Source organism: Callorhinus ursinus, unplaced genomic scaffold, assembly GCF_003265705.2.
Source record: "Callorhinus ursinus isolate GAN/ISIS: 27379988/994484 unplaced genomic scaffold, GSC_fseal_2.0 scaffold47, whole genome shotgun sequence".
NCBI lineage: Eukaryota > Metazoa > Chordata > Mammalia > Carnivora > Otariidae > Callorhinus > Callorhinus ursinus.
In genome coordinates, this window is record NW_027397109.1 from 9,084,625 (window position 1) to 9,099,358 (window position 14,734).

The window sequence follows — 14,734 nt, forward strand, 5'->3', positions numbered from 1 at the left end:
CACCTTCAGGCGCACACATACACTCGCCCGCACGCCTGCCACTCTTCCTCCAACATTGCAGGCCTCCCTGCGGCTGAGCTAACATTACCACCACCTGGGATATGGCACTTTACTCACTCTGAGTCGTGAAACCATTCAGAAAGAGGTGAGCTGCAAGTCTACCACACAAGTACACAGCAGCATCATGAAAGATCACCAGTCTTGCTTTTTTGGGTCTTAAGTTACATCTAACTCAGTTCAGCAGAGCTGCCCTGGGCTCAGCTGAACACCACGAGACAGACTCCTTTGTTTTACATATGCATATACTTAAAGCAAGAAGCAATTGGTTCAGGCTTTCCCCACATGGCTTGGGTTGTAAGAGAGGTTACTTTCCTAAAGGTATTCTGATAAACATATCTCACGTGACGATGATGCCCCAAATACAAACATACGAAGCCATCACATTTGCTTCTCTCTCTCTTTTTATTTAAAGATTTTATTTATTTCAGAGAGAGAGAGTGCACGAGCAGAGGGGAGCAGAAGGAGAAGCAGGCTCCCCGCTGAGCAGGTAGCCCATGCGGGGCTCGATCCCAGGACACTGGGATCATGACCTGAGCTGAAGGCAGATGCTTAACCAACTGAGCCCCCCAGGAGCCCCTGTTTCTCTTCTCAGTTTGCCATTGACACAGCCCTCAGAAAGTGCCTGTCTACTCTGGTTTTATTCTGCCTAGAGTTTCCAGCCAAAGGGTGAGAAGTTTAGTGCAGAATTCCTCTGATGCACCTGATGTTGCTCCGTGAAGAAAATCATGTGATCTCAACGCCACAGCAAAAAAGCGGATGTCTTTGTTCTCTTGGCTCTGAAAGCATACTTGGTTTTTTAAGCCCTGCTCTTAATAGCTAACATTTATTACCATAATAGAAGAAGTCTTAAATACACGGTGTTAGGGGGACACTTTCTTTTTGCAGTCAATATTTGTAATAATGGAGAATTCTTCTAGCAAGGCAGAAGTTCTCTTTCAATTTGCTCAGGGAAACAAAATTCAAACTAGTGTTTGAAAGAGTGTTGTCTAAGCCCTGTGGCAAATTCGTAAATGTATCCACTTAGGTCATGAGGACTGCCACTTCATTTCAGATTAGCCTGCTCATTGATCAGGCTCTGCGTGTAAGCTGATGCCACTCTGAAGCATGTCTCTGCCCACCTGAGCTCACAGAAAACCCACGCTCGTGCCTTATCTGGAAGGAGATCTCCTTACTTCCTCACGTGCAAGAGCAGTGGACAGAAATGTCATTAAACCCACGCCTGTGCCTTCATCCAGAACGGGAGCTTCTTACTTCCCCACGTGCAAGAGCAGTGAACAAAAATGTCATTAAAGTCATTTTGCTACAGCAGACTAAAAACAAGAGGCTTTTAATCCTGGGGTAAGTTGGTTTTAAATTTAAAGTCCTTTCTCAGAAGCCTCAAGTATCTGGGCATTAAACTGAGTGGTTGAGTCCTGCAGACAGAGTATTTTTAAAATGAGTAGTTTTGATTCATCTTCAGTTGGATTCTGAGACCATGATGACTAGTTATTTTGTATTTTGAGGAAAGGCAAAGAGAAGTTAAACCACACGGCCATGAGAAAGAAGAGACATGGAGCACGTAGGGCCTGGTTTGTCTACCACTGGGGATGGCCCCGTTGCTTCCTGCACTTGGTCCACATTCTGAGAGCAGGAGCAGAGGAAACTCTAAGTCCTTCTGCCATGTTCTCCAGGTCTCACAAGCCGTGCTGATGTCTTACCTCTTGCTGCAGACTACTGTTTCTATATCTGGGAAAGTAGGAAATGCCTCACCTTTTGGGACCCAATGGAGACGGACATCAGACATTCTTTAACACCTGAGGTGCTACGTGACCCCACAATCCACTGGGCAGACTCACGATGCTGCTCTCAACAGTGGGAATCTTATGGGAGGGGTCATCCATACTCCTTCATGGCTTATCACTCAGTACCTCTTTGTCAATTGATGAGATGCTATTAGGACCTTAGGAACATGGTGATTCATAGTATAATATGATGCTATTAAGCAGTTCCAATTATTAAATATTTGGAGTCTGAATGAAAAAGGCTTTTGGGGGGTGCCTGGGTGACTCAGTCAGTGAGCGTCTGACTCTTGGTTTTGGCTCAGGTCATGATCCCAGGGTCCTGGTATTGAGCCCCTCGTTGGGCTCCTCAGTCAGAGGGGAGCCTGCTTGAGGATTCTTTCTCTCCCTCTCCCTCTGCCCCTCCCTCTGTTCACTCTCTCTCTAAAATAAATAAATAAATCTTAAAAAAAAAGAAAAAGTCTTCTCCACCACCACCTCCATGAATGCACATATGTAATCACACACAGATACACACACACATTGATTTTTTAAACATGAACTCAGTGATCCTTCTTTTAGAGGTATAAATGAATTGTTTTTACAGGAACGACCATGTTCAGAGTTATGCCCCAGAGAAATACAGATATTAAACAAAAACACAGTGAGAGAACGCACAGAATTCTGCAACTATTGACAAAACCAACTCAAACTGATCATTGATTCAGGCCAGGGGAGGTGTTTTACCTATATTTTCTTATTTTCTGTATTCTTGACGCTCTGGCATCTGGGGCATCCCTGACTGGGCAGAGGCTCTTCTTACTAGGAATAGCTAATTCTGAGAGCAAATGACTCCTAGGAAAGGAGCCTGCCTTTCTTATGCAAACCAACCAATCCAGAGCCCATACTCTGAACCACCTCTTCTATCTGGTTCTTACACTCCAGCAAGCAGTATGTCTCTGCACCCCAGGGCAAGGTACAAGACAACCAGGGATAGCTCCTAAACCCCAGAGAGCCTGCTGAAATTATTCAATCTTGCCAATCCTAAATCTGTTTACCCTGCCTTGCCTTTTCCAAGGAAATCAAAATAAAAGCTCATGCCCGTATTTTTCCTCTCCGTCCCTTCTGCCTCCTGACCAACCTTGGTGCTTCCTCATGTTGTCCTGCATAGTGTGCCATGCCACCTGCTTTTAGGGAACTGTGAGTCTAACAGCTTCCTTCATGATATTCTTTTCCATGTTTGCCTATCTTATCCTATCTGATTAAAACAAATCCTAGGTATTTTAAAAACAGGTGCACAAACCTTTTCTGAAAGGGACAGATATAAGTACTTTAGGCTTTGTAAGCCAAAGCCTTAGCCAATGCATAAATGAATGGGCATGAGGGTGTTTCAATAAAAACTTTATTTAAAAAACAGACAGTAGCCAGAGTTGGCTCATGGGCCATTGCTTGCTGACCCCTAATTTATAATATGGAGACATTCATTTTCCTTGTTAGTGCATGCACTATGATTTCAAGTACTCAGTTAAAGGATACATATATCTAATTCAGAAACTAAAAAACTCAATTAATGGAATTATGTGACAGACTTATTTTTTCAGTTACATTTATTAGACTCTGAATCCATCAACCTCTCTGGAAGCAGAGAGGAGGGTCCTTCTAGCCTCCTCAATGGGAGGATAAAATAATGGGTTGGTTGGTTTGCTGCCAGTCAAAAACAGCAGGGGCAGCCATATACACATACATATTTAGAAAACCCAAGATATTCTCTTCGAAAAAAATGATTAATATTATAAGAGAATTTCTGTGAATTACTGCATAAAATATAAATATGGAAAAAGTAAGTCACTTTTCTCTATGTCTAAAATCTTAGAATCTGACTAAATGGAGAGGCATATTTAATGTTCTTGAGTGGGAAAACAATATTACATTATGCCAATTATTCTTAAAATAAAAATTCAATCCAATTCCAACCAGAATTCCAAGCTTAAGGTTTATATGGCAGAATAAAACGTCCAAAAATAGTGAAAAATTTTTGGAAAAGACTATCAGCGAAAGGAGTTGCCTTAACAGAAAGTACAGCATATGAACTACCAGAGTTAAGCTAACAGGATGGGTGACCGCACGGATTGACAGAGTCTGTAAACAGATCCAAATATATTTGGGAATTTAATATATGGCAACGTTGGCATTTTAGTTCAGTGGGTGAGGAATGTTTTATTCAATAAATGTGCTAGAGTAACTCACTCTTGATCCAGAAGAAAGCAAGACCAGATTCTTCCTTATTACTTATAAAAATTTCAAATCAATCAAAAGACCTAAGAACAAAATTTTAAAAGAATATAGGAACATATTTCAGTAACTATTCCAGGAGACCTTCTGAAGCAAAAGAGGACACCTATCAGCCATGAATGCATAGTAATATAAACATTTTGTGTGGCAAAATATTCTGTAAACAAAGTCATAAAGCAATGATATACCGGGAAAGACATACACATATATAAAAATATATGTTCTTAGTCTTAATCACAGAGGATGCTACATGTTGATCAGAAAACTGAAAACAAATCAACAGAAAAATGGGCAAAGTATGGGAACAGGCGTGTTGCAGAAGGGGAAATCCAACTGGCTAACAAACAAATGACGAGATGAAAGTTAAAACAAGACACCCTTTTCCACCCTTCACAGTAGAAAAGCAATGTAAAGCCATTACAAAAACGTTCAGTGTTGGCAAGAGTGGAGGGAGATACCTCATTTCACACACTGCAAGCAGAAATGCGTCTGGGAAAAAGTCCTGCAGTTATTGAATTAAAGATACACAGGTACTGGCACAGCAAATCCACTTTGGGAACACTAACCTATAGAAACAAAAGCACTAGTATCTAAGATCACAGGCATACCGTTGTTTATTTTAGCATTGCTAGTAGTATCGAAAACAAGCAAAACAAAAAATCCCAAGAAAAACCAGAATAACCATTAATACAGGAGTGGTTTAAAAATCATTGTAGGCTGTGGAATAAAATATTGAGCCTCTACTCGTGATTTAATGTTCAGTGAAACAAGTGATCTGAGAAGCATTATGTGCATTTGACCCTGATGCATTTTGAACGAGCCCAGGGAAAGCAAGGAGGAGACAGATGAGGATGTAATTGTTGCTTATTACATCAGTGAGATCTGAGATGGGTGAGAAGAAAACTCTGAAGTTCTCTTTATATATCTTTGTACTGTTTCTTTCATCACGATAAACACATCTGACTTCTGTAATTAAGAAAAAGAAGAGAGAAAATGGAGCCTGCGGGGCAATGAACTGATGATGAACAGATCTGGAGACCAGGTGGGAAAAAAGGGAAGGGACTAGAGGTGTTTGGCTTGGAGAGACCAGGGCTCCAGGAGGAGGGCTGGCTTTTAATCACGTGGGGTCCTGGGGAACTGGACTCCTCCTCTTGCTTTTCCGAGGCAGAGGGAGGAGCCGGAAACGGAAGCTGCAGTGCACGTTTCAGCTTGATGTGCGTGGAGAGCCTGATGTGTCCCACAGCTCAGGAGAGGGATGACTTTGCGGTTCTTTGCGCCCTCCACCCCCCCACCCCCGCTACGCTACCCCATGCAAGCCATGGCACTCTGGGGAAGCTGTTCCTGGCCTCAGCCCCTCACCAGGTACCTTGGGCAATGTCGTCCTGTCTCTGCAGGCAGGGCCGCTCCACCTTGTGGCTGGTTTGGGGCGGCTCTCGCTCTGGCTGCTTGGGGCACCTGCCCTCGTTGAACACATGCGGCAGGTTGGCTGTGTGCACTTGTCGGAGCTGCTCATAGTCACTCAGAGCGGCAGTCAGGTCCCAGTTTTTGCCTATGGCCAAGAAATGACAATATTAAGGATCTCACTGTAGGAAAAAAAACTGTGCAAGAAGGGTTCCTCATCAGCACGTTGACGAATGAACTTTCCACCAGCAATGCTCGTTTTATTCAGGGGGTCAAGTGGCCTGATGTGTAAGTAGAAGTTCACACCTGCGACTGATGTCCATCTGAAATACGTGACTGTATTTACTCATTGCCTTTAGATTCATGCACACACATGTCAAAACATGACATTCCTAATTATCATGCCTTCCTCCACCCCTTTGAAAAATTAAGTTGTAGAGCTTACCCTCAGAGAAGCAAAACATAAACTAAATTTTAAAAATCAATAAAAAGACTCCCCAAATTTTCTTTAGGCTTTTGCTTCCAGTTTTACTTCTCTTTTTAAGCTTAATATGGGAAAAGCAGAAGCTTGGGACGTATTCTCCGTGTAAAGCCTCAGTGGGAGGCAGACTTCAGATCTCTGACCTTGAACTGGGGGAGATGCGAGCCGGGACTGGGGTCCTGGCCTGGGACAGCTCTAAGCAGGGTCCCTGGGCACGGAGATGGGTGCCAGGTGTTGAAGAGGACTCTTTGCAACCCTGGGGGAGCTGTTGTGGGGGCTGGAGCTCTGTGGGGCTCTAATTCTGAGTCTGAGTCAATGGCCTTCTGATGGACCCACAGAGGCATTGCACACTGCATCCGATTCATGAGGCATCATGAGCTTTTTAAAGACAAAGAATTAAAAGCCTAGCTTTCATTTTAAAGAGCAAATAAAATCTTATCCTTTCCTGGTTAACTTCGAAGTGCAAGTATTAACCGTATTGACCTAATTATATGCCGAATTATGTCGTATATACAATATCATGAGGCTTTGAGCATATAAAATAGTATCAGGACATCCTTTTTTTTTTCCCCTTCCACTTCTAGTGCAGACTTGATACTATCAATCATCAGTATGGCCACTGGTAATTTAATCACGTTTTTTTTTTTCCTCCATAGTCAGCTAACAAAGATGCAATAGTTGCATCTTTGCACCATCTCAGTGGGTAAGAAAAGCAAATTAATCTATCTGGGTCACACAGCAGAAAAAAAATAGCAGGAGCTGGTGTTTTTGTAAGTGATAATAAACAGGGGGTATTGGTGTAATGCAGCTGATTATCATTAGTAGCAGAAGTGGAGGGTGGTGGTCGTGGCCACGGGGCTGGGTGCTGGCCATGACAGGGCTGGTTTTGGGAAAGGAAACCGAAGCAGAAATGTCAGAGCACACTCTCGCTCTTACACGAGACTAACAATCACAGTGTACACATCCTACCTACCTGATCAAAACCTGGCATTTTCCAAGTCTAATTGTAGTGACTATCAAAGGAGCATTAATGTTCCAAGAAGACAAAGATAAGACCCTACCTTCAGGGAAATTTATGCCTTAGCAGGGGTGATGACCTGAGTGGGCACCCTGCTCTAAGGCGTGGCTGGTGGGGGGCAAGTGACCATGGGAGGGTCAAACCTGCACGGAGGAGGAAGGTGAAGGAGAGGAGAGGTGGAGGAGAAGCATTCCTGATGCCAGTTCCTATCACAAAATGCAGACATTCCAGCATGGATGTGTGTATTAGCAGTAACATCAGCATGACGAATTCTGGTTGTGGAGAGGGATGGGAGAGCAGGGAAGCAGCCCATGTGGAGCCCCTGAGGAGCTCCAGATGCAGCCAGGGGTGTCATCCTCCCCAGGCCCCAACAGGACACGGGCAATATTCTGCCATTTCACAAAGCGACGGGTAGTCTGATTACAGCATTTACTCGCAGTTCCTCATTTGATACATCATGGTGTTTGCATGTGGGCCCTCCAATCTGTTTTTTTCCCTGCTGAGCTGCATCTACCATGCAGGGCTGCCCTGCACACAAAATCTGGTCCTGGCAGGGCCGTGGACCCTAATCCAGCTGTCAGGGCACTGTTATGGGGAGCCAGCCCACTCCCGCCCTACTGTGCTGCTTCTGCCCAGTGGAAGGAGTCTCTCCTGCTGCTTCTGCCTGTTCCCTACCCTTCCCAGAGCCCCCCATCCCCGGTTCCCACTATAAGGCATTTGGGCCCAAGTGGGAGAGCAGGCCTCAAATTATGTGTAGCTCCAGTAGGCTAGGCTGCAGCCTCATCCTGCAGGACGAGGGTGTGTTCCCACTACATGCAACTGTTAGAGGATCAACTTGGACCGCACTGACGAGGCAGATGTCCCACCATCGGTGAAGGACCGTGCATTCTGCTTTTCTCCTCAGTGACTTCTCACTGCTTATCTTCTGGCTTGCTCAGGCCTCCTCTGCATTCTCCTATTGCTGCCTCATATTCATGCTCACTTAACTATGCATCTGCCCTGTATTCTTAGCCGGTGAGCATCCTGGTTCTAATTGTGCTGTACCTCGTCACAGAGATTCAATCAATGTTAAGTGAGAATGAAAATGGAAGGAGGAGGGGCGGCGGCACTGTCCACAAAAGCCTAGCTCCCAAATGCTCCCTTCAAAGACGTTAAAGAATCCCTCAAGGAGTCAGTACTTCAGTGGCCATGCATGTGGAAAGACCGCTGATGTGGGAAGAAAACAAGACAGGCGACAGACACATTCATCAATCGTTTAGAGAGTCAGAGCCCCTCAAGATATGCTTCCCACTCTGCACAGTTCCCCAGATGGCAGCTCAGGAAAACCAGGGTTGTACATGGTGATTTATAGACACACGGGCCAGGGAGGCCTCAGCAGGTAGCTGGGCTTCGGTGGGTCGTACAGGTTGTATCTAAAAACAGGAAATCTAGGGATCGGGATGGGGTGGGTCCCTGGTGGCCTGGAAGTAGGGTTTGGTGGTCAGAGATCACATGCATCAAGCTCCCCTTTCTTCTTTCCTGTTCCAAGTCTCCAAGAGTCCTAACTGATGTCACCCAGAGTCAGGATGAGCAGGAAGGGCCCGGAGGCCCACCATGGCCTCACCACCACAATGGATGGGCCGAAGCCCAGATGGAATCGATAGGCTGAGTGATCATGGTGGCCATGGGCTGTGTATGCCCCTGAAGCCAAGACACTCATTTCAAGGAAGGAATTGGTCCAAACAGGCTTTGGGGCGTGGGTCCAGCCCTGGCTCCACCTTGTAGCTATTTCTGTGACAGTGAACATGGCATTTTACCATGTGAAACCTCAGATTACTTTTCTGTACAACTGGGGAGACTAAAATCCATCTAATGGGAATTCTTAGGAGGGTTAAGTGAGACTAGGAGGTAATGTCTGTAAAGCACGTGGTGCTTGGTGTTATGATCATTCATTACAAGTTTCTGCTATATCTAACTTCTATCACTTGTGATTGAAATCCAGCTAGTAAGTGGCAACTGAGATTCAAATCCGGGTCTGTTTGATTAAAATCCAAGCTTTTAAGGCTATAGTTCCCTCGAACCTGGTCTTGTTTGGGGTATCACAGCCTATGGTTATGGACTACCTTTCACCCCTCTTTCCTGCCTTGCCCGTCCATCATGACCCTTGTCTTCTTCTCTTGCATCCCTCACTCTCCATCGCCACGCTGCCAATGTCTTCAGCTGCTGGGTCCTTAACTCTCTTCCCCATGCACTTACCCGTTCCAGGTGAAATTCTTACTCAGGTGTCACTAAGTCCATCTCCTAAACACAGCGGGCCATCAGGCCCCCGGGAAAACAGCAGAAGGCTTCCCTAGGACAGGGACATTTAACAGTCCTTTTTATCCTATACCTTGAATACTCCATGTCCCCTTTTCTGGCTGATTTGCCTTTTCTTGCCCTTAAAACACATGGGTTCCCCCCATTTTTATTCTTTCTTTTCCTCTCTTAATTTATATCCTCTTTTTGAAGATCAAGACCATCTCTATGTGAATAATATTAAATCTAGTTATAATTTGTACCCTAAGCTTCAAGTCCAAATATCTAACTCTGGCAGAAGCTAGTTGACTATCCAATTTCTAGTCTCCTCTAATTCTTTCTGCACAGAATGCTGATTTATTTGAGACTGCAATTCACACAGCTAGAAATACTCATTTTTCTCCTGTAGCCAACCTGAGATCTTCAAAATATGTTTCTGTTGTTCTGTCTCTCTGTGCTTACTCTGTTTCTTCTTCTGGCAATATTTCCTCCAGGCAGCAAAACAATATGACTATATGAAAGAAGACCTCAACCCAGGGAATAAGGAAGTTGCCTGTTAATTTTTTTCTTTTTGGCTCTGCCTCAGTTTGTGCTTATCACAATACAGTAGGTTTTCAGATTACTAACAAGTACAGGTTTCGTGGTAAGTACCAAAACCTCTTATATAGTTTACCAATGAAATATTCTGTGCTTTAAACTTCTAATTCATTTGATTTACTCTTAAGAAGAACATCAAATGAGGTCAGAGCTCAAGTTAAATTTAACATATGCATTTTGGCTCTCAGTGAGGTGTATGCTGCTTTAATTTAGCACAAAAGTATCACATTAATGCAGGGAAACTATAAAGCAGAGACGCATAAGCTCAAAGGAAGATGTGAAACAGGAACTGACTAAACTCAGGGGGAAAAGCAAAAAAGAGTCACAAATCCTTTCTGAAATGAAGTTAAATTACAAGGGAGCAAAGAAAAAACAGGACCATAAAAATGAAAAATATGGGTGGTTCAGTTGGTTAAGTGGCCGACTCTTGATTTTGGGTCAGGTCATAATCTCAGTGTCATGGGATCAAGTCCCATGTGGGGCTTCACACACAAAGTCTGCTTGAGGATTCTCCCCCTCTCCTTCTGGCCCTCACCATACTTGTGCTCTCTTTCTCTAAAATCAATCAATCAGGACTCTGAGAAATGGTAGAAGGCAGAAAGTACAATCAACTAACAGTTGCCTCGGCGATGCTACATGGGAGCACAAAATAATATTTAAAGTTGAAATACAAATCAAATACAAATACATAAACTTTTTTTTGAAGATTTTATTTATTTATTTGAGAGAGAGAGAATGAGAGACAGACAGCACGAGAGGGAAGAGGGTCAGAGGGAGAAGCAGACTCCCTGCTGAGCAGGGAGCCCGATGTGGGACTCCATCCCGGGACTCCGGGATCATGACCTGAGCCAAAGGCAGTCGCTTAACCAACTGAGCCACCCAGGTGCCCCGTAAACATTTTTAATAGTACAGAGGTGAATGCCCCAGAGAAAAGATAAACTACTGATTAAATTGGATGGGAGGAGACAGAAAAAGAGAGGAGGGAGGGGGAAGGAGATACAAGCTAATTTTATTGAGGCAGATCATAAGAACAAATACTGTCTAAAGAAAAAAAGGAAATGGGATGTTACATAAAGGTAGAACTTTAAAAAGTGAATCACTAGATAAAAAATGCAACTTTTCTAAATATCAGAAATATATTTTTAAATAAAAAGAGTAAAATATATTGAAAGACATGTGAAATACTTATACATAAAAATAGAAAATATAATATGATGGAACTAAGAACCACCATATCTGTCAGAGCAATACCTTTAAACAGACTTGATGCAACTATTTAAATAAGAGGATTTTCATATTATTTCATGAAGCAAAGTCTAACTGTTTGCTATATATAAGAGACCTATTGAGAGCAAAGTGATTCAGAAAGGTTGCAACTAACCGATGGACAGTGGTGTATCAGGTTTACTAGGCAAAGATAAAACAACAAAAACAAAAAGCAATATAAAGGACATTATCTTACATCAAACAAAGTAAAATTCGGGCCAAAAAAGCATTATTTAAGATGAAGAAGGCTACTTTATAACCCTAAAGGGTTCAAATCATAATGGAGATGTATTAATCATGCTCTTTCTTTTCTGTAGTTTTGAGGGCTTGCTGACCCAGGAGGGACTGCCCTTCTCAGGGCTATCTGATTCTTCATGATAGCAAACTACCTCCTTGCAAGTGTGCCTTTTATGTGCAAACCAGCCAATCCAAACCCCTCACCCCAACCATGTATGATCAGGCTTTCACACTCAGGGCAAATGCTCCCATCTGCTGATCACCCAGGGCCAGGTACAACTTGGGACAGCCTCTCCAGCCTGGAGTCTACTAAAATTCAAACTAGCCAATCCTAAAACTGCTTACCCTGCTTACCCTGCCTTACCTGTTCTTCCTGCAGAACCCACACTAAAGGTTCTTGCTCATGTTCCCCCCATTCCCTGTGCTTCTTGACTGACCTAATACTCCTCTGCGTGGCCCTCATGGCATGCCTCCTGTTCCTAGGGACCTTCCTCCTTTGTGACAGTGATTTCCAGGCCTGTGTGTCTTACCAGATCTGATTAGAACAAATCTCAGATACATATTAAAACAGAAGACGTAAGAAGTATGAATATATGCATACTAAATAGAAAAGTAGAAACTTTACAAAGCAGAAATTGCCATGAAACACTGAGATAAACACACTGACCTTTACTATTAACAACAGAATGCCATAAATAGCAGGATAGATTATAATGTGGGAACAAACAGCCTCCCAAACTCTTGAGGCCATAACAACGAAGGCTTGCTTTTTGCTCAAGCCACGGGTTGGCTGTGGGATGGGTGAGCTCTGCCATACCTTCTCATTTCAGGATTCAGGTGGACAGAGCAGCTGGTCTTAAAAACTGACTATCAGTATGACAGAGGGACAAAAAGCTCTGGAGTATCTCCCATTAACAATCAAATACCTTGGCCCAGTAGTGACCTCTCACTACTGTTCACAACCCATGGCTCAAACTAGGCGGGGGTCCCATCCAACCATAGGAGCCAGGACGGGCACTTCTCCCATGCACACACAAGGGGGGAGTCAGATTATGGTACATTGTCCTTGAACAGTGCTAATGACTAACACAGGATGTAAAATTAACATACACACACAAAAGATGGCCTTGGGATGCCTGGGTGGCTCAGTTGCTTAAGCGTCTGCTGTCACCTCAGGTCATGATCCCAGAGTCCTGGGATCGAGTCCTGCATTGGGCTCCCTGCTCAGCGGGGAGTCTGCCTCTCCCTCTGCCCATCCCCTCCACTTGTGTTTGCGCATGCTCTCTCTCTCGCAAAAATAAATAAAAATCTTAAAAAAAAAAAACCCCAAACCAAAAAACAAATACACCGAGAAACCATTTTACACATATCAAAGTGGTGAATGCAAAAGTTGGCAAACCCACCTGGTTACCAAGTTTGTTGGTAAACAGGCTCACTCATCCACCTGCTGCTAAAAGCACAGAATGATACAACCCCCACACAAGGCAATTTCCCAGCATTCATCAAAATTACAATGCATTTTATACTGTGACCTAGGATAGTCTATCGAAACAGCTCTTTTCAAGAGTACTGACGAGCTTGATGTAGATAAATCCAAGGTCATTTCTCTGTCCCCCATCAGAAAAGTTCTCTCTTGGGTGCCCGGGTGACTCAGTCGGTTAAGCATCTGCCTTCGGCTCAGGTCATGATCCTGGAGTCCCAGGATCGAGTCCCGCATCGGGCTCCCTGCTCGGCGGGGAGTCTGCTTCTCCCTCTGACCCTCTTCCCTCTTGTGCTCTCTCTCTCTCTCTCTATCTCATTCTCTCTCTCAAATAAATAAATAAAATCTTTAAAAAAAAAGAAAAGCTCTCTCTTCTTCTTGATTTACTCTTTCTGTGGCGAGGAAAAGGGAGGGATCTAATGTACAGCATGGTGACTGTCATTCTCTTACTTCTAAGACATTGCACTCCCCTAGTCATCCTCTTATCTTAATGGCTGCTCTACTCCTTTCCCTTTAACAGCACTTCTTCCTCCTTCACGAAATCCCTAGATGTTGTCATTCTTCAGTGCTCAGATCTGGGTCAAACTCTGTTGGGAGGTATTTGAAAGACATTTTTACTTCTGACTTAAAGGAATGTAGACTTAAGAGGAGAGCTGACCTGTGCTGTTTTTCCCTGATCTTACTGACTGGAATGCAGACATGATACCTGGAGCTGTGGCAGTCATCTTGCAAACATGTGGCAACAAGCATGAAAAGGCCAATGGCTAAGAATGCTGAGTGAGGGGAAAGAAACCCTAAATAAGAATCTGGACAGATTACTGCCAGCCACTTCCCAACTAATACAGAAAAAAGAGACAGGACAGAGGCCTATACTGAGACCGAAGCGTTAGGCATGAGTCTGACAGGACACCCAGGACGGGATATAACGGGACTTGGAGGATGATCAGAGGTGCTCTCCTTTAAGCTGAGACCTGAAAGAAGTGTGAAAGCTATTCTGGCAAAGACTCAGGAACAGGAGGAACAGGGGGAGTGGGCTGGGAAGAGGAGAGCACAGGAATAAACCTGGAAGTGAAATGACCTGGTACATTAAGGCACTGAAGGTAGTTAAGATGAATACAGCCCCAAGAGGAGCCTCTCCTGGCTCCTGGGAAGGATGCAGGAGGGCAGATGGAGGTATTGGGACAGAGTGCTCCTTGAGGCGTCTTGTGAAGTATGCGCTGGGGTTTGGACTTTATCCCAAGGGCAAACATGGGTCACTGAAGCCTTGCCAAAGGAGTAGGGCTGGATCAAATTTTTATAGAAAAATAAAGTATTTGCATTAAAAAAATTACTCTGGCTAAATAGCAGAAACTGCATTAGAATTGGGGAAGCCGGAGGCAGAAAGAAAGTCAGGAGGGACCTGTAGCAATACAGATGAGAAATGAGATGGCCTGGCCCAGTGACAGTGAAGATGGAGAAGAGGGGCATTCTCCTCATTGCTGGACCCGAGGGAGAAGCAAAGGCAGGTGTCTAGAATCTTGCGGACTGCTCAGGAAATGGCTGGCTGAGTTACAGTAATCCACATCTGGAAGATTACTCAGCCATTAAAAGAATGAATTTGCATATACAACTGATTTGAGGGGATTTCAGTGAAGTAGGGTTGAGTGAGAAAAACAGTATGATGACAGTGTGTGCAGCATAATCACCTTTAGCGACACAAAGCAAAGCAAACACAGCTCTGCCTGGTCCACATCCAGCATCATCATGCCTTAGGATCCAAGGTCAGTTTTGCACACCCCTGCTGCCTTTGCACACTCTTGCTCATCCCAGGAGAGAAGTGTGAGTGAATGCTCCTGGAATTCTTTTCTCAGTAGAGTTCTGGCAACAGCCTC

At 44.1% G+C, this 14,734-nt stretch overlaps 1 protein-coding gene across 1 annotated transcript in view; it reads right to left on the reverse strand.

The window, feature by feature from the left end:
- Positions 1–14,734, reverse strand: part of OTUD7A (OTU deubiquitinase 7A) — a 382,314-nt gene that overhangs the window by 93,760 nt on the left and 273,820 nt on the right. The window contains exon 5 of the mRNA XM_073882548.1: positions 5,476–5,658. Coding sequence (XP_073738649.1) covers positions 5,476–5,658 — 183 coding nt within the window. The remainder of the gene's footprint in view (positions 1–5,475; positions 5,659–14,734) is intronic.